At 37.5% G+C, this 19,065-nt stretch overlaps 2 protein-coding genes across 2 annotated transcripts; both read right to left on the bottom strand.

Moving 5' to 3' along the window:
- Nucleotides 1-578: 578 nt before the first annotated feature.
- On the bottom strand, nucleotides 579-1,589 carry LOC131799393 (beta-4C adrenergic receptor-like). The gene has a single exon (XM_059117117.2). It carries the CDS (start codon nucleotides 1,587-1,589, stop codon nucleotides 579-581), a length of 1,011 nt encoding a protein of 336 aa, XP_058973100.1.
- A 13,002-nt stretch (nucleotides 1,590-14,591) lies between these two features.
- Nucleotides 14,592-18,850, bottom strand: LOC131799470 (beta-4C adrenergic receptor-like). Its single transcript, XM_059117184.2, has 2 exons — nucleotides 18,826-18,850; nucleotides 14,592-15,771 (listed from the first exon to the last, which is right to left on the bottom strand). Exon 2 carries the CDS (start codon nucleotides 15,764-15,766, stop codon nucleotides 14,756-14,758), a length of 1,011 nt encoding a protein of 336 aa, XP_058973167.1. The 5' UTR covers nucleotides 15,767-15,771; nucleotides 18,826-18,850; the 3' UTR covers nucleotides 14,592-14,755.
- Between the last annotated feature and the right edge of the window lie 215 nt (nucleotides 18,851-19,065).

Raw genomic sequence — 19,065 nt, 5'->3', positions numbered from 1 at the left:
AATCTACCCAGGGGAAATTCTAGTCACTCTCTTCGATATCTCTTCGATCACCGCTTCGATATTATAATGAAAAGTTTTCTTCTGGTTGGAAAAGAGTTCCTAAAGGTTTCAGCTTAGTAACGAACATATGCGTACATATCCGTACTGTTACGTGGGCAAATTACGTTGAATAATTTTTGTTTACAATAGTTACAAAAGTCCCTTTCTTAAATCTACAAAATAGAACTAAAAAGTCTTTCTTTTAAAGGTAACTGTAGATTTTCAAAGGCCAAAGTATGCGAGGTCAAAGAACATTTTCTCAATAACCAATAGGAATGCACGCTTTTGCAGTCAATCAGCTGCTTATTGGCATCGTGCCGTTTATTTGGTCGTGCTTGCTTGCTGACCTCTAAAACAAATCTTTAAAATAATTAATTCTTCGGATTTGACGTCTTTTTAGCTTTACAGCGATGTATACTTTTCAAGGGTTTTATATTAGAGGCGACTCAGGCATGAACGTTTTACGCTGAAGGTCAACGATAATCTTGATCTTAGGCAATTGATATCTTAATAGATACGCAGACACCTCGAACATTGCCTTAAACATTAGCTTCGCCCGGCAATTCATCTTTTTCAGTAGCCGTGGTGGTGTCATTTGGTGCAGTCCGATACATTTTGGGGCAACACAGCAGTTTGCGGAATTCCTTTCGGAAATCGTTATTGTTGAAAGTGTAAATAAAGGGATTTATCGTCGAACTCAGAAAGCGGAAAAAGGTAACAAGCAATTCCACAATTCGCGGACATGTTTCTGGGGAGAAGCGTTTCCAAAGCCCAAGTGCCCAGAATGGAATCCAGCAACACAAAAACGCGGTGCCTACGTGGAGTAGCACTCGACTAATGTTTATTTCTTTCACCGTGCTTCCCCTTGCAGTGCTGTTGTTACCATTTGTCGAGTTCTGCAGCGATTGAACCACAATCTGCTGATGCTGACTGGTTTTGAAAAAGATCTTGTAATAGCTGAATATACCGATACACAACGGTATAAAAAAAAGCACTCCGACCATGATGGTGTACTGAACGATTTGACTTGCAGCAGTTGGGTATGTAAAGGCACACACTGCGTAGCCAGGGATAAATCCAATGTTTAGCCAACCGGTGAGTCGCCCAATTAACAGGTAAAGGGCCAGAGATATCCACAGGCAACACACCCAGATCTTAGATCGGCAAGGAGAAAATATCTTGTTGTAACTGTTACCTTTAACAATTCGCATATAACGGTTGAATGCTGTTAAACCCATGGTTGCCGGGGTCACGTAGGTAGCGAACGGGCCAATGAATCCTTGAAGCTGGCATAAGGCGAAGCCGAAATCAAATCTTCCAATGATCAGTGTAGCTGATGCCAAAGGCATTTCAATCATTGCGACTGACAGATCACTGACAGCCAGAGCAATGATGTACACATTGGTGGTTGATCGCAGATCACGGTTTCTATACACTGCCAAACAGACGAGACTGTTTCCAATGATACTTAAGATGTTCAAGGCAAGGCAAACGCTCGATTCAGTTATAACAGCTGCCAAGCTTCGGTGCGGTAACTCCAGGTTAGACATCTTGTCTAGAAGAAAAGGCAGATGAAAAAAAACCATTTTAACTCATTCAAGTCCTTGTTCGATTTTTTTTATTTTATAAAATTATACGTATCCATCTTGCAATATTTAAAAACCTTCTGTTTGCGAAACACCGGCAAACTTTGTCGTTTGTGTGGAAATTGTATGTATGCTGTTTATTTGGAGTGACAAATTTATCCGCACCGTCAAACGAATATTGAAGAATTCCCGAAAACAATATGAGCACCATAGACAGTTCATTAGGCTTGGATAGGGCTTTGCTTGCAGATGTTGTGTCAGGAACTACCATCAACCGCTTAAATTAAGTCTTCATTTGAAGCAAGGCAAATTAAAGGGATGGTTGTTGCATTGTGAAAGAAATTGATTTTGTTGTGGTTCTCTGATGGAGATGATTTGAGATCTAGCCACCCACAAGTCAGACATAACTAATCCCATTTGAAGATGTAAAAAAAGATCACCTATGCGGAAATTTTGATTCCTAGGCTGCGCTGAGAACATCCGAACCATTTGAGTGTTGGACATTTGGTTGGAGAAAATATGGGGACTCGAAGCTGTGTGAGTTTTAATGTAGTGGAGAATGGAGCGGTGCTTTATTAGATCACATGGTAACAGTGATGTATGACGAGATTAACTGAACACAAGAGAGGCTTTAGTTGATTCCAATGGGAACAACGGTGTTGATTTGAGAGATGTTTTTCTACTTAAATTTGTGACTTTCAAAGTTGTCTACGTCCTGATTGTTCAACTGCTGATGACAGTTTAGATAGGTAAGGTCATTCTTTGGAATCTCAAGGACAAGTCAGAGGTAAATATTAAAATTACACTGTTTCTGGAGCATAACACTTACCCTCTCATTTCTGTTTAATTTAAAAATTGCGACTTTTGTGACTTTCAACTAAGATGAAATTCTCTCGATCTAACTTCATCTGACTGTAAGACTTGAAGGATTGGAATATCTAAGTTTAATTCAACTGAACGTATTCAGTCACTGACTTGTCATCTTGCGATTTAAGTCAGTATTTAATTTCCTGAGCTAGCTTGAATGAATTTTCTTTGACTTACCGTTTCAACTTGATTACTAGGTAAACCAAAGGATACACTTTCACGCAAAGGAACAGGAATTTCTATCTAGTCACAAAGGCGGCTATAATTCAACCACTCACTATCTGTCTGTATCAGCATTAGTGAGAAATTAGATCAATTCCAGGTGAAACTCCATCAAACAATGCTACTTCTATGGCTATTTATAGTTTTTGGTACATGTGCAGTTGCTTGAATTGATCGCTTTTGTTTCGCACCAAATAAGAACTCGCGTTAAGTTCTAAATTTACCTTAATTCGAGGTCTATACATTTGCTCTATGTCTCTTTTTTTAAGTGAACGCTTTTCATGATTAAGGATAAGAAGCTGAGCGCGAAAAACGTATTCGAACTAAACTAGGTGTGATTGATTTGAAAAGTGAAAATGAGGTTACTTTCGGTTCAATCATAGATTGAACCAAGCTTAAGTACAAGCCGAGTAAATGATATAGATAACTTTCTCGCTCAGGCTTTAAAAAAAAGAGAAATATCGTTACTTTAGGTTCCGTCGTAGATTGAGTCAATCATATATAAATATGCCAAGCTTAAGTACAAGCCGGGTAGCTGAGCGCGAGAAACGTATTCGAACTAAATTAGGTGTGATTGATTTGAAATGTGAAAATGAGGTTACTTTCGGTTCTATCGTAGATTGAACCAAGCTTAAGTACAAGCCGGGTAAATGATATAGATAACTTTCGCGCTCAGGCTTTAAAAAAATGAGAAATATCGTGTTCCAAAACTTGTGCAACATGCTCAGTTCATGCAATGGCAGAAGGTTGTTCAGAACCGGTATGAAAGTGGAAAATTCTCTGGTCGGAGTGGTGATTCACGCAATGGTTTTAATCAGTTTTTCTTGGTAATTCCACGCGGCTATTAAAGTACGATTAGATTCTTTAGTATAGAAGGGAAAAAGCATTCAGAAAACAATGAATCAAATGCCAGGCATACATTCGAAACAATATATTCTCTTTTATAAAATTAAACAATTGGTTACGAAATAAACTGAAAGTTCAATATTGTGCACAAGCTGGAGTGATTTTTTTTTTCCATCAGGGGAGGAAATGAGAGAAAATCCGGATATTGGCTCAGAACAAGATAGCTTGATTAATCGTGAAGATTCTTTCATAAGTCAGAATATTTGTCTTCGTCGGACATGACAATAGGATTAACAGGAAACCACTTCACCCTTCTAGGTTGTGTAATGAATACAGAACTGATGATTATAAAACAAGGCCAGTTGAGTTGATTGGGGCCATTTTGCAGCTGTGGAAGGGCGAGCTCGATTAAGAGAAGGAATATGAACCTTCTTTGGAAAAGATAGATAAGAAAGTTGGATCAATTCAAAGACTAATTGTTTAACTCACATCTTCTCGGACAGCGATTTTCATAAGTCATCTTGGTAGTATTAATGGGAGTTGTCTCTCTTTATCTTGAAACGGTATACCTTGAATTGTTTAAAATCAAGATGGCGATAATAAACAAGAGAAAACCAGGGCTACCCACAGGGTATCTCCGATGTGTGAAATTGATGTGAATTTTTCTACTTCCGTTAGTTGTTTTGTCGAAATGTTCGCCTGTAGCTCGTATACAACCTTTTTTTCGTTTCGGTCTCAATTTTTCATCCTACTTTGAAGCCCTAGCTGTCTCGCCTATTTCGAATTTTTGGCTAAAGGCCTAAAATTGATCGCCGTCTATATAGTGAATTCCATGTCTGGCTGTGAAAGCTTTGGATAAAGAGTGTAACGACTAATTTGCTCAAAGGGAATCAACACAGTACTTACATTCTCAGCAAAGAATTTCGACTTTATCCAAAGACGCCGTTTTTGTCACAGTACCCTGTGGACATAGAAGTCAGCGGGAAAGTTTTACCAACTTTTTCAAATGCCGGGAACTGTTAAGCTGACTCGACAGTTTTCCAACATACCAACCAAGATCAAGCAACTGATCATTACAGCTTAGAGTCCGATTGATTAAAATCCGAATTTGTATACGGAAAGAATCCGGAATCTGTGACATTAATTTACAACCGATCTGACCAACGGTATTTCTTGTTTGCAAAAATCCGCAGTTCATGAATTGTTTTGAGGCTAAACCTTCTGATTCGCGAATGTATTCACATCCATTTGAGTTCGAGATTCTCAATAAAGAAAAAAATATAGAATAAAATAAAAAACAGACAAACAAACAAACAAAAAAGTCGGCTGAGGCGATTCATTGCCTGACTTACTAGACATTGGAGGTGACAACAATAGCAGAAACAGGTCGTCAAATTGAACACCTTGCCGACGAAACGAGATGACGAATCACCTAGAGACCTTAATTTATACCAGCATTTACTTATCTACCTTTAGAGATCGGGTGATGCACGTGTATGAACTTAATTTGCTCTTACTGGCTGTGCAGTAAAGGTTTCACAATGTTTGCCAGAATTATGGCATCATGCATCTTTGCCGTTCACATCCTTGAGCGTGAGTTGTTTCCGTCAATAAGAAGTGAAATTCTCTACGCACAGCGCACAACTGTATTCGGCTCCTCACAAACGGTCACTTTCAAAGGATACGAAAACAAATGCACCTTGAAACACAGCTGAAAATTGTCTGACTGATTGATATATTTCAATTTGGTTTACCTTCTCATAATTTCGTTCTGTTAAATAATTTGATGTCGGACTTCACTAAACTGAAGCAGCTACATTCATTAACATGTATTCAAAATGCCTCTGTCAGAAAGACGTGTTATGAGTTGTTTTCGAAAGGCACGTTTTTATTTTCTTCTCAGCCATACTGATATCAAACCACTTTAAACACTAAAAAATGTCTAATACATAAATCAAAATTACAAACCGCTTCCTTGCGTACCAGAAAAATTAGCGTCAAAATTAAGATGTCACATTTTCACTTATCAACGTAAACAAAACATTGCTTTGCATAGATTATTCTCAGAACTACTTAACTCCTTCATTCTTTATCAGTCTGTCTCAATTCTTAACGTAAGTATTAATTCTCCAAACTCCTTAATTGATTTATGTCTCGGTGATCGAGCGAATGAACCTATTGTTTGATGAAATTTTCAACCAAGTACTTTCAATGGTTTGTAAAGAGAAGTTGCCTCCTGAATAGCAGCCTATAATTTATGAGCGTGTTAAATGAGGATGCAGCACTCGTTCGCGCAACTGAATCTATTACACAAATGTACTATGGTATAACAGCACAGAGCTCATATTTAAAGAAGAGATCCTCAAGTTTTATTAAAATTCTTTTCATTTAACTAAAACTGTCATGCTAGACCTAATGATTTTTTTTTGCCGCGCCATAAAATATCAAGACCGCAATATTAGATAAATGACATGGAATGAAATAACCTTATAGAGTTCACCTTACTTTTCCTCCTCTCTTATAATTCCCATTATTAAGCAAATTGAATGTTTTTATTGAAGTTGTGCAATTTATGAACTTGTGAGATTTTTGCCGCGTTAAAATAAAAACTCATAAGCACGTAAATCTGGTTTCTTTAGGGCCCTAAAACTATGTTACAGAACTGCCACTAACATTCCGTTATTTTGCGAACCACCGTGCAGCTCCATCTATTGCGCGAATAAAAAATTTTTCTAATGTAAGCGCTTTGTTTGGAAGTAAACTGAAAATTGAATACGGCAACGAATTCAACAGCGAGAGAATGGTTGAAGGATAGAATTAAATAAATTGGTAATCATAGCAACCAATCTATATTGGAAGAGAGGTTTTACTTTTAATTTTACACTCACTGAATCATATCGGCAAGTAAACTGTAAAGTGATCAAAATTGAATACGGTAACGAATTCAACAGCGACAGAATGGTTGCAGGATAAAATTAAATAAATTGGTAATCATAGCAATCAATCTATATTGGAAGAGAGGTTTTACTTTTAATTTTACACTCACTGAATCATATCCGGAAGTAAACTGTAAAGTGATCAAAATTGAATACGGCAACGAATTCAACAGCGAGAGAATGGTTGAAGGATAGAATTAAATAAATTGGTAATCATAGCAATCAATCTATATTGGAAGAGAGGTTTTACTTTTAATTTTACAGGGTATGTTATCACCTGCTCCAACTATGTTTGGTAAACAAATGGCTGCCCTTATTTTATTTGTATTGACACAGTTATTAACAGGCTGGTTTCAAAATTCGCTTGTTTGCGTGATGTCAATAGAAGCCAAGCAAATCATCTCACTGCGTTCGATCCATTCTAACTGACTTGTGGGCTTTTACCAATGAATGAAGCCTTCTGGCGTCTTTTCCGCATAGATCCCTAGGTAACCTACATAGGTCTCGTGATCTACTATCTCTCCGACTGTACGATAAGAAATCTGATAAAAGGAGCAGCAATTAATTCTTTCGTTCTCAACTTAGACATTCGGTGTTTTTCCAACTAAGCATTCTCCATCAAGTCCTCAACATATTTGAAAGGACTTCGAGAGGGCGGTTACAACTATCAATCATTACAGAATCAAACCGAAGGAGGGAGCTTACCTGTTAAGGATAGACATATATTTGGGAAATTTTAACATACCTGATTATTTACCTCTCCGTATGCTGTGGACGAGTATCAGTCAAAAATAACGTTTACTGTCGATATCCGTTACTTAAATAGGACTGTTGGCGAGTGTTGCAGCTTTTAAAATTACTTTTGGTTTATATCATATATGCTGTTACGCCAAAGAAAGTATCTTTTCTTTGCACTCCAACCTAACTATGTGGCCGCTTCGGCAGTAGTTAGACAATGATATAATCACTACTGGAAGCCGGCTCATATCGATTTATTTTACCATCTTTTTATCTGTACTGCAATTTATCATCACTCTTTTGTAAGACATCTTGCAATTATTTCATCTGGTTAATGAACGCCTCAGTCTGTTTCTAACCCTTGTGTCCTTTTTTAACTCGATCTTTTAACTTTTTCAACTTTTTTCTAAAGTCCTCAGGAATTAGAATTGAACGCAATTGATCTGAAGTAAGTAATAATCCGCTCATTGTTTCATTTTACCCATGCAGAGGAGTTTTAATGAATTAGGTGTAGTTTAGAGACTAGTCGGCTTAAATTAGATTTTATTATATAAGCAGCGCTCTGAGAAGAAAATTTTCTTTAGTTGGACAAATGTAACCAAGAAAATCTAAACTGGACTAGCACGTTTTGGGCGCAGAAAAAGAAAATGGTATTGGAAGAAAAAAGCATCATGGGCGATGATAAAGCTGAATGTGTCAGGAAAAGATCTTAAGGATGGCAATCTTTAATAAATTGGACGACCTTAAATTTAAAAACACTTCTCCAATAATTTACGAAATTATAGGAGAAAGTTCCTTTAATGTTGGTTCTAATTTTTTAAAGTTCCTGTTATTAATAGTGATGCAGACGTAAACATCTTAAGAAATTCTGGTCGCAGAAGCTCTTTCGAGTATGGAAGCGATCATTTCTTAATCTGCAGTTCACATATATAATTTTCATATATTAACAGTTATTTATTCATCACTTCACGGGTTTAACAACCAGCTCCCGGTTGACTTGTTAGCTCAGTTGGTAGAGCACTGCACCGGTATCGCAGAGGTCATGGATTAGAATCCTGTAAAAGCCTGATTTTTTATCAGGTCTTATTTTTACTACTGCTTTGAAAGGTGGCGTTCATTACCGCGAAGATCGCTTTCATACTAATTTCTTAATCTGCATTTCATGTATTCACATGCGGTTATTTAAAAGCTCTTTTGTTCATTGAAAAGTTACAGGAAGGTTCGCCCTTTCTTTGAAATTGGAAAGAATCCTTTTATTTCAGCATTCACAGAGCATGAGAAATATCCTCGAACGACGACCAAGAAAGTGAGTAAATTAAGTAAAACAAATGTGAAATGAGAAAAGGAAATCAAACTATACATATAACTTAGTCTGCCGTTGAGTTGCTATAGGTTTCTTTGAAATTTTTTAACTCGGAGAAGAAAGGATTTTTCTGCTTTTCAAAGAGTAAAACAATTATTTTTTTCCCACACATCAGTAAAAATTAATTAAACTGAATCGTGTCGAAAGTACAGTGAAGTTTCTCATATCAATTAACATCACATATTGGAAGTCACGAGAGCATAATCTTATTTACCACAAAATAATTTTGAAATGAGTTGGAGTTGTCAAATATGAAAAGTGCGTTCGGAAATAGATCCAAGTAATGCATTTCACACACCGTAGTTTGATAAACGCGGGCTACACCGGGAGATTGGTGTTATATTTGCTGGCAAGGGAAAAATACAATCATTTGACCATGATATTCATAATGGTTCATCCAACGAACGTCTGTCGCTGGGAAAGTCAAGTTTCTCTTTGAGAATTATGGTAAAAGTGTAGTTGATTGATGCGTACAGATTAAAGCAGAGGGTAAAACACAAATTAAGCCGTGGAATAGTAACTATGATTAATATTTCTGCTATCGTTTCACCTGTTCATGTTGTGCTCGGTAGGTCGATGATTGGTAAGCCTAGCCTCTATGAACATAACTTGACATGTTTTTTTTTTAAAGATGGATATCCATTTCTTTCCACGAGTGTGGGAAGAATAATTAGTTTGACCAGGATGATCCTTTAAATGCATTGTAATTGTACTAGCATTAACTAAGCATCCACTCTGACTTCCCATTCCACGAAATCGTTGTCAACAACCACAGCGGCCTCCATTGACACAGTTCTTGTTCTTTCACGGCGAAAACAGAGCATTTGCGAAATTCCCTCCGGGACTCGCCATTTGTGAAGTTGCATAATGGGATTTATTGAAGAACTCAAACACAAGAAAAAGTAGCAAGCAGTGCTGCAATAATTAGGCGGGTTCTTAGGAGAAACGGCTCTAAAGGACGAGTTCCCACATTGGTATCCAGCAACACAAAATGAATGCTGCTATATAAACCAGACTGTTTTCAATGATGCTTGTTATGTTCAATGCACTGAATACACTCCAACTACAACAACAGCTCAGCTTCTGTTCGGCAACTATAGGATTGGCATCTTGTCTGCTGGAAATCACCAAATGAAGAAATAAGTGTTCAAATATGTATACAAAGAAATGAATAAGTGGATAAATAAATTGATGAACAAAGAAATAAATATGTGAAAACTACGAACTGGCTGTTTTTGCATTAAATTGCTAAAGAATAACCGCGTTTCATTCTCCCGACATTCTACGGGTGTTTGCGTTCTTCGAAATTGTTCCTGATACATGAAGGGTAGTACTGCCTTTTTTGAGGCTCCATGATTCCTTTGACTTCGAATGCTGGGTCCTGAAACTTTCTCTCCTTCTCCTTCTCGGCCCTAATGATATTTTGGTATGTGGCTGGGACAGCTATGTTGCCAAGTGTTCCCAAAATTGTGTCTTTATTAGCTAAGGTAACATCAGGTCGATTATTTCTCAAATCCTTTTCTGCGAATAGTTTGGCGTCCTTGATTATTTTCTGATTATTTTCTTATTATCTGCGACTTTTGTATCACCTGTCAGTGATGTCTTTCTTGTGTTTTCTGTACATTTCCCTGTGTGCTCGCAGGGCCACCTGCTATGTTCTCTCTAAGCAAGCATCTGGCGGGTATGGTAGCCAATAATATGCCGTACTGTTACAATGGTGGCTACACAATCTACACTGTGGTGTCTCTGAGGTCAGATTGAGTTTCTTCCCTAACGTTTTTTCTTGAGTGGCTAGTGCTTATATCTCTCTTGCATTTTGGGGCTAAGAGTCCGGATTTGCACCATCGTATTCCTTATTTAGTTCTCCAGGGAAGCGTATACAGCACCACAGTTTCTGTAGAAACCCACCCCCTTTATTCATTGGTCTTTTCCTGAACCCGGATCGTTGCGTGACAAATCTGCGTGACACTGCAGCGAGAGAGCAAGTTCCTGCTTCATGCGCAAAATTTAGCCACAGAGACATAAATGCAATAAATGAGCTAAGAAATCATTATGCTAAAGAAGTAACCCTCCTAAACAATTTTAAGCATTTCAATGAAGTAAGAAGGGCTCAGAGTGTCTGAAAAACGTCAGAAGTCCATTTTTTTTCCCGTTAACCCTCAGTACATCTGGAAGATATCAAAACGGTCTACAAACGCTGCAAATCCTAGGCAAGTTTCACGAGAGGATTTTAAGACGTAACAGTGACTTTTTGGGGAAAAATGGAAGAAAATGCATTTTTTTTTATTTTAAACGTTAGTAACACATTGACATTTGAGGTTAACTCGAAGAAAAAAAATACACGTACACTACAATATCTTATCGATATATATACGTTATTCGCCAGCCGGGAGGTCCGTATTGGGAAAAACTGTGCCCGAAGTCTTGAGCAACGCCCGAGGCCGTAGGTCAAGGGCAGTACTCAAGACAGAGGACACAGTTTTCCCCAGTACGGACCGACTTAGGCTGGTGAATAACATTTTAGCTTTTTTCTTAAACTTAACGAAATTCTTTCCAAAAAAAACCCGAATGATTTAGGGCTGTAATTATGGCAAGATCTTCCCTAAATTGAACAGTTTTTGAGAGAGTTAATGGTAGTTATAAAAGAGGTAATGCAAATTAAAGAGAGAGGCTTCACCGAAACATTTTCATTTGCGTATTGATAAAGGTGATTTAAGGCTTCCAAACAAAATTTGAAACATCATTTTCACACGTTTATGTCACAATCTGACACCTGTCAATTAAGGAACACGTTAGATTAAAAAGCACATGTACACTTTTGAAAAACAACGGAATTAGTTTGGCAAGGGCCGTCACGACAATGTTCTCTTCAAAAACAGTCAATGATCTTACGTTAAGTATTATTCACTCTCATCGACGATTAATTCATGTACGAAGATTTACCTCTCAGGCAGTAAGTAAATGGCAAGGAAAGTATTTGTAAGTTAATTAAAATTTTTTATTTTGAAGTTGTGAGAGTTTGTTCGTTTGTTTGCTGCAAGACGTGTGTAAATATAGTCTTTTCTCCACAAAAAATAAATTCGAATGAGACACTTAAATTAGACACAAAGGGTCTAAGAACAAGTCTCTGTAAGAATCAAACATCTTGGGAAATGAAAATTTTCAACCCCCCTTCAAATTTTGCATGCAGTTAGGCACTCAGGGGGGATGCACAAAAATGCCCTTTTTAAAGGTCGTGGCACTCTTGTTGCCATGGTAACAACGGCTGCTTGTTCGAGGCTCGGAGCCTCATTTTCATACAAAAACGTCGCAAAAAAATAGTGAAATGTTTATTTCTCTATCTCAAGCTAAATACAACATTACAAATTGGCACTTTTACCATACATAGTGACATCATTCGTCTTCACTTTGATTCATTCAGTTTTTTCCTGAGAGTGAATGTGAACACACTAATAGATTATTCATCTCGGTACAGTTTCGGTCATTTTTGTTGTCGAGTAAGACAGGGAAAACGTTTATGTGAATTTCTCCAAAAGTACACTTGAGACTTGTTCTTAATGCTGTTTTTCCACATTGAATTCCTTCAGTTTCTGTTGTGCAATTTACGGTACAAATATCCAAATTGAACGGACTTGGAAAGACTTACCGAAAGCGTGTTTGTAGTGTAAAATTCGCTCGTCCTTTCACTACGAACAAATTTTTTGAGAGAATTCAGATATTAAAAGAATGGAAATTCCATCGATTAGTTCAATTGTAACCAAATACCTCACGTTTTGAATTTTTAGTTCAATTAGTTCAATTGTAACCAAATACCTCACCTTTTAAATTTTTAGGTCCTTTTTGCGAAGGATTAAGATTAATTACAGACGATTTTTAGGCCACTTGTCAACCAATTTAATGACAATTTTGCTGATATAAATTATTTTCGAAACCAAAGTTTTCTGTCGACCAAAGTGATTTGAAAGAAAGAGAAAAGAGAGGATTAATGAATTATTCATCGGCTTGAGGTAGTGACCGACGTCTTTGCTTAAAAATACTTCCCAGCAGGAAAAACGAGATATATTTATGAAAAGTGGCAACGAATGTAAGGATATACTCGGCGACTCACGAAAGCGTTACCGTGCCCGTGGGTAGAGATAGGAACGCGCTACGAACCAATCAGATTGCAAGATTCGTTGCCATGCCCACTGAGAAAAAAAATAGTGAGTTAATATCTGAAATGGTTTGGCCAAATCTGGACTGCTCCAGGCGTATTTAAACGTGTGGGTTGGAGAAAGCGTATTTTTCGGGGTAACTTTGCAAAATGGAAAAACTATACCATTAAACGATAAAATAAAGGGTATGTAAAACTATTACAGATTAGCCCTAGCTTTGTTCCAGTTCCCTTCGAAGTGTTATGAAATCCATGAAAACCTTATTTTCATGGAGTTTTTTGTATTCTTTTGAGTGGAAAGGGTGCACTTCATCAGCTTTTTTTCCAAGATTTTAGTATAATTTCCAAGGGGTATCGCTCAGGTTTGTTTACTTTTATTGGCTCTATATTTTTACATTGAAGAGACACATGCCTTGCTAACCCTAAGAAGTTTTCACGAGGCAATTTAAGTTTATCTTGAAGGTTATAGTTGGAGTTAAGGTTACCTTACCCTTGGCAAACTTCCATTTTTCCCCTTGGATAAAATATACGTACTGCTTATGCCAAACCATGAGCTGCTATATGGAGTAGAGCCAAAACTGTGGTCTGGGACTTTGAAGTTTGAAATTAGATCAAATGTTAATTTTCTTTCTTGCCTACGGAATGATTTCTTGCTGGAAATTCTCAAAGCCTCAAAATCTCGTAATCCCTTGTTTTTTTTTTTCTCTGAAATTATCACGACTCCTGATTCGGAAGCGCCGAAACAAAATGGACCTCTGACGTTTTTAAGATACTCTGAGTTCTTCTTACTTCATTAAAATTCTTAAAATTGTCTAAGGAGGTTACTTCTTTAGCATAAAGAGTTTTTAGCTCATTTATTGTCACACAGTGTCACGCAGATTTGTCACGCAACGATCCGGGTTCAGGAAAAGACAAATGAATAAAAAGGGTGTGTTTCAACAGAAACTGTGCTGCTGTGTCGGTGATAGAGTATAATAAGATAATTTGGTTTTATCAACTGAGTTGATAATGTAAATCGGCTACCGTAAAAAAAGTTTCAAAGCTGACGTTTTGAGAGTAAGCCCTTCGTCAAAGCGAGTAAAAGAACAGTTCTGCTGTGACTTTGCATGGTATACATTACTTGCCTCCTCTTCTCGTTCGCTACACCTATTGTCAGGAATACTGAAAAATCCATTCGAAAAGAATACGAAAACAATGAGACAAAATGGAATCTACTTGATTCGCATGAAGAACAGATAAATAACGTGAAGAAAATTAATTAATCATGTAGTCTGATCATCCGGTTGAGAGTAGTCCTAAATACAACTTTTTTTTCGTTGAAAATGACTGGCGTTTCGACAACCTGAGCTGAAGTAGTCAGCAGAGTAAAGTTTGGTAACTAGAATCGACAACATTCCTTCCCAGGACTTCGCTCAACCAAACAAGCGGACTCCATGATCGTGTGTAACTATTTACAATAAATCTACAAAATAGAACTAAATAGTCTTGCTTTCTTTTTTTTTTTTTTTTTTTTTTTTAATTAATTTTATTGGCATTCTACTGAGTTACAAAAGTAATAAACGAGAAGTTACACGTACAAAAAAAAAAAAAAAAAAAAAAAAAAAAAAAAAATTGCCAAAAGGGAGTAACGAACGGGACGTGAGTACCCATGCAAGGAAACTCCCTAAAGGTAAGGTAACTGTAGATTTTCAGAGGCCAAATTATGCGAGGTCAAAGCACATTTTCTCAATAACCAATAGCAATGCACGCTTTTGCAGTCAATCAGCTGTTTATTAGCACCGTGCCGTTTATTTGGTCTTGCGTGCTTGCTGACCTCTAAAACAAATCTTTAAAATAATTAATTCTTCGGATTTGACATCTTTTTACCTTTACAGCGATATATACTTTTCAAGGGTGTTATATACGAGGCTACTTAGGCATGAACGTTTTACGCTGAAGGTCCACAATAATCTTGATCTTAGGCGATTGATATCTTGGTAGATAGACAGACACCTCGAACATTGCCTTAAACATTAGCTTCGCCTGGCAATTCTTCGTTTTCAGTAGCCGTGGTGGTGTCATTTGGTGCAGTCCGAGCCCCTTTGGGGCAACACAGCAGTTTGCGGAATTCCTTTCGGAAATCGTTATTGTTGAAAGTGTAAATAAAGGGATTTATCGTCGAACTCAGAAAGCGGAAAAAGGTAACAAGCAATTCCGCAATTCGCGGACATGTTTCTGGTGAGAAGCGCTTCCAAAGTGCAAGTGCCCACAATGGAATCCAGCAACACAAAAACCCGGCGCCTACGTAGAGCAGCACTCGACTAATGTTTATCTCTTTCACCGTGCTTCTCCTTGCAGTGCTGTTGTTACTATTGGTCGAGTTCTGCAGCGATGGCACCACAATCTGTTGATGCTGACTGGTTTTGAAAAAGATCTTGTAATAGCTGAATGTACCGATACACAACGGTATAAAAAAAAGCACTCCGACCATGATGGTGTACTGAACGATTTGACTTGCAGCAGTTGGGTATGTAAAGGCACACACTGCGTAGCCAGTGATAAATCCAATGTTTAGCCAACCGGTGAGTCGCCCAATTAACAGGTAAAGGGCCAGAGACATCCACAGGCAACACACCCAGATCTTAGATCGGCAAGGAGAAAATACCTTGTTGTAACTGTTCCCTTTAACAATTCGCATGTAGCGGTTGAATGCTGTTAAACCCATGGTTGCCGGGGTCACGTAAGTAGCGAACGGGCCAATGAATCCTTGAAGCTGGCATAAAGCGAAGCCGAAATCAAATCTTCCAATGATTAGTGTAGCTGATGCCAAAGGCATTTCAATCATTGCGACCAATAGATCGCTGACAGCCAGAGCAATGATGTACACATTGGTGGTTGATCGAAGATTACGGTTTCTGTACACTGCTAAACAGACAAGACTGTTCCCAATGATACTTATGATGTTCAAGGCAAGGCAAATGCCCGATTCAGTTACAACAGCTGCCAAGCTTCGGTGTGGTAACTCCGGGATAGACATCTTGTCTAAAAGGAAAGGCAGACGACAGAAAACATTTTAGCATAGTGTGATAATGGATCTCTTAATCATCCATTTTTTCTAGTGAATGCAAGTTATTCGTGGTTATGGTTGAAGTTTGTATAGAACACTAAATAATTCGCCTTAGGCGAAGGAGAAATTTATGAATATTTGTTTAGCCGTCGGCTTTGTAAATATTTCTTTAAAATAAAGGCGAGACGTTATTTACCATAACATGTTTTGAAATTTGACGTTGATGGCGACTTTCACTTTCTAGAGGGTCTTAACGCAAACGTGTGGAAGCTGGACGTATTAAAATGCCCTTAAATTTGTGTTACTCAGAGCAAAATTAAACCATTCACGTCTTTGTTTCGGTTTTTTTTATGAAAATACGTATCCATCTTGCAATATTTAAAAACCTTCTGTTTGCGAAACACCGGCAAACTTTTGTCGTTTGTGTGGAAATTGTATGTATGCTGTTTATTCGGAATGACAAATTTATCCGCACTGTCAAACGAAAATTAAAGAATTCCCGAAACCAATATGAGCACCATAGACAGTTAATTAGGCTTGGATAGGGCTTTGCTTGCAAAAGTTGCGTCAGGAACTACCATCAACCGCTTTAATTAAGTCTTCATTTGAAGCAAGGCAAATTCAAGGGATGTTTGTTCCTTTGTGAAAGAAATTGATTTTTATTGTGGCTCACTCCTGGAGATGATTTGAGATCTGGCAACCCACAAGTCAGACATAACACATCCCATTTGAAGATGTAGAAAAAGATCACCTAGGCGGAAATTTTGATTCCTCGGCTGTGTTGCGGACGCAAGTCAATCATCCGAACCATTCGAGTGTTGGACATTTGGTCGGAGAAAATATGGGGACTCGAAGCTGTGTGAGTTTTAATATAGTAGAGAATGGAGCGGTGCCTTTCTAGATAATATGGTAACGGTGATATATGAAGAGATTAACTGAATACATGAGAGGCTTTCGTTCATTCCAAGGGGAACAACGGTGTTGATTTAAGAGATGATTATCTTCTCAAATTTGTGACTTTCAAAGTTGCCTACGTCCTGATTGTTCAACTGCTGATAACAGTTTAGATAGGTAAGGTCATTCTTTGGAATCTCAAGGACAAGTCAGAGGTAAATATTAAAATTAAATTGTTTCTGGAGCATAATACTTACCCTTTCATTTCGGTTTAATTTAAATATTGCGACTTTTGTGACTTTCAACAAAGATGAAGTTCTCTCCATCTAACTTCATCTGACTGTAAGACTTGAAGGATTGGAATATCTAAGTTTAATTCAACTGAGCTAATTTAGTCACTGACTTGTCATCTTGCGATTTAAGTCAGCATTTCTTTCCTGAGCTAGCTTGAATGAATATTCTTTGACTTACCGTTTCAACTTGATTACTAGGTAAACCAAAGGATACACTTTCACGCAAAGGAACAGGAATTTCTATCTAGTCACAAAGGCGGCTATAATTCAACCACTCACTATCTGTCAGTATCAGCATTAGTGAGAAACTAGATCAATTCCAGGTGAAACTCCATCAAACAAAGCTACTTCTATGGCTATTTATAGTTTCTGGTACATGTGCAGTTGCTTGAATTGATCGCTTTTGTTTCGCACCAAATAAGAACTTAGAGCGTTAAGTTCTGAAATTGCCTTGATTCGAAGTCTATACATTTGCTCTATGTCTCTTTTTTTAAGTGAACGCCTATTAAGGATAAGAAGCTGAGCGTGAGAAACGTATTCGAGCTAAACTAGGTGTGATTGGTTTAAAAAGTGAAAATGAGCTTAAGTACAAGCCGGGTAAATGATGTAGATAACTTTCGCCCTCAGACTTTAAAAAAACGCGAAATATCGTGTTTCAAAATTCGTGTAATTCGAACTAAATTAGGTGTGATTGGTTTGAAAAGTGAAAATGAGGTTATTTCGGTTCCGTTGCAGATTGAGTCAGTCATATGTAAATACGTCAAGCTTAAGTACAAGCCGGGTAAATGATGCAGATAACTTTCGCCCTCAGGCTTTAAAAAAAGGCGAAATATCATGTTTCAAAATTCGTGTAACATGCTCAGTTCATGCAGTGGCAGAAGGTTGTTCAGAACCAGTATGAAATTGGAAAATTTTGTGATCAGAGTGGTGATTCGCTCAATATTTTAAATTAGTTTTTCGTGGTAATTCCACGCGGCTATTTAAGTACGATTAGAATCTGTACTAGAAAAGGGAAAAAGCATTCAGAAAACGATGAATCAAATGCCAAGCATACATTCGAAACAATACATTCTCTTTTATAAGTTAAACAATTGGTTACGAAATAAACTGAAAGTTCAATATTGTGCACGAGCTGGAGTGATTTTTTTTCCATTAAGGGAGGAAGTAAGAGAAAATCCGGATATTGGCTTAGAACAAGATAGCTTGATTAATCGTGACGATTCTTTCGTAAGTCAGAATATTTGTCTTCGTCGGACATGGTAGTAGGATTAACAGGAAACCATTTCACCCTTCTAGGTTGTGAAATGAATACAGAACTGATGATTATAAAACAAGGCCAGTTGAGTTGATTGGGGCCATTTTGCAGTTGGGGAAGGGCGAGCTCGATTAAGAGATCAATTCAAAGATTAATTGTTTAACTCACATCTTCTCGGACATAGCGATTTTCATAAGTCATCTTAGTGGTTAATGGGAGTTGTCGCTCTCCATCTTGAAACGGTATACTGTATATTGTTTAAAATCAAGATGGCGATTATAGACAAGAGAAAACCAGGGCAACCCACAGGGTATCTTAGATGTGTGAAATTGATGTGAATTTTTTTACTTCCGTTAATTTTTTTTGTCGAAATGTTCGCCTGTAGCTCGTATACAACCTTTTTTTCGTTTCGGTCTCAATTTTTCATCCTATTTTGAAACCCTAGCTGTCTCGTCCTATTTCGAATTTTTGGCTAAAGGCCTAAAATTGATCGCCGTCTATATAGTGAATTCCATGTCTGGCGGTAAAAGCTTTGGATAAAGAGTGTAACGACTAATTTGCTCAAAGGGAATCAACACAGTACTTACATTCTCAGCAAAGAATTTCGACTTTATCCAAAGACGCCGTTTCTGTCACAGTGCCCTGTGGATATAGAAGTCAGCGGGAAAGTTTTACCAACTTTTTCAAATGAGCTGACTCGACAGTTTTCTAACATACCAATCAAGGTCAAGCAACTGATCATTATAGCTAAGAGTCCGATTAATTACAATTCGAATTTGTATACGGAAAGAATCCGGAATCTGTGACATTAAACGGTATTTCTTGTT

The sequence above is a fragment of the Pocillopora verrucosa genome, chromosome 3 (genome assembly GCF_036669915.1).
Source record: "Pocillopora verrucosa isolate sample1 chromosome 3, ASM3666991v2, whole genome shotgun sequence".
Lineage (NCBI taxonomy): Eukaryota > Metazoa > Cnidaria > Anthozoa > Scleractinia > Pocilloporidae > Pocillopora > Pocillopora verrucosa.
Note: the sequence above shows the minus strand (reverse complement) of the source record. Positions and strands in the feature narration are given on the sequence as shown.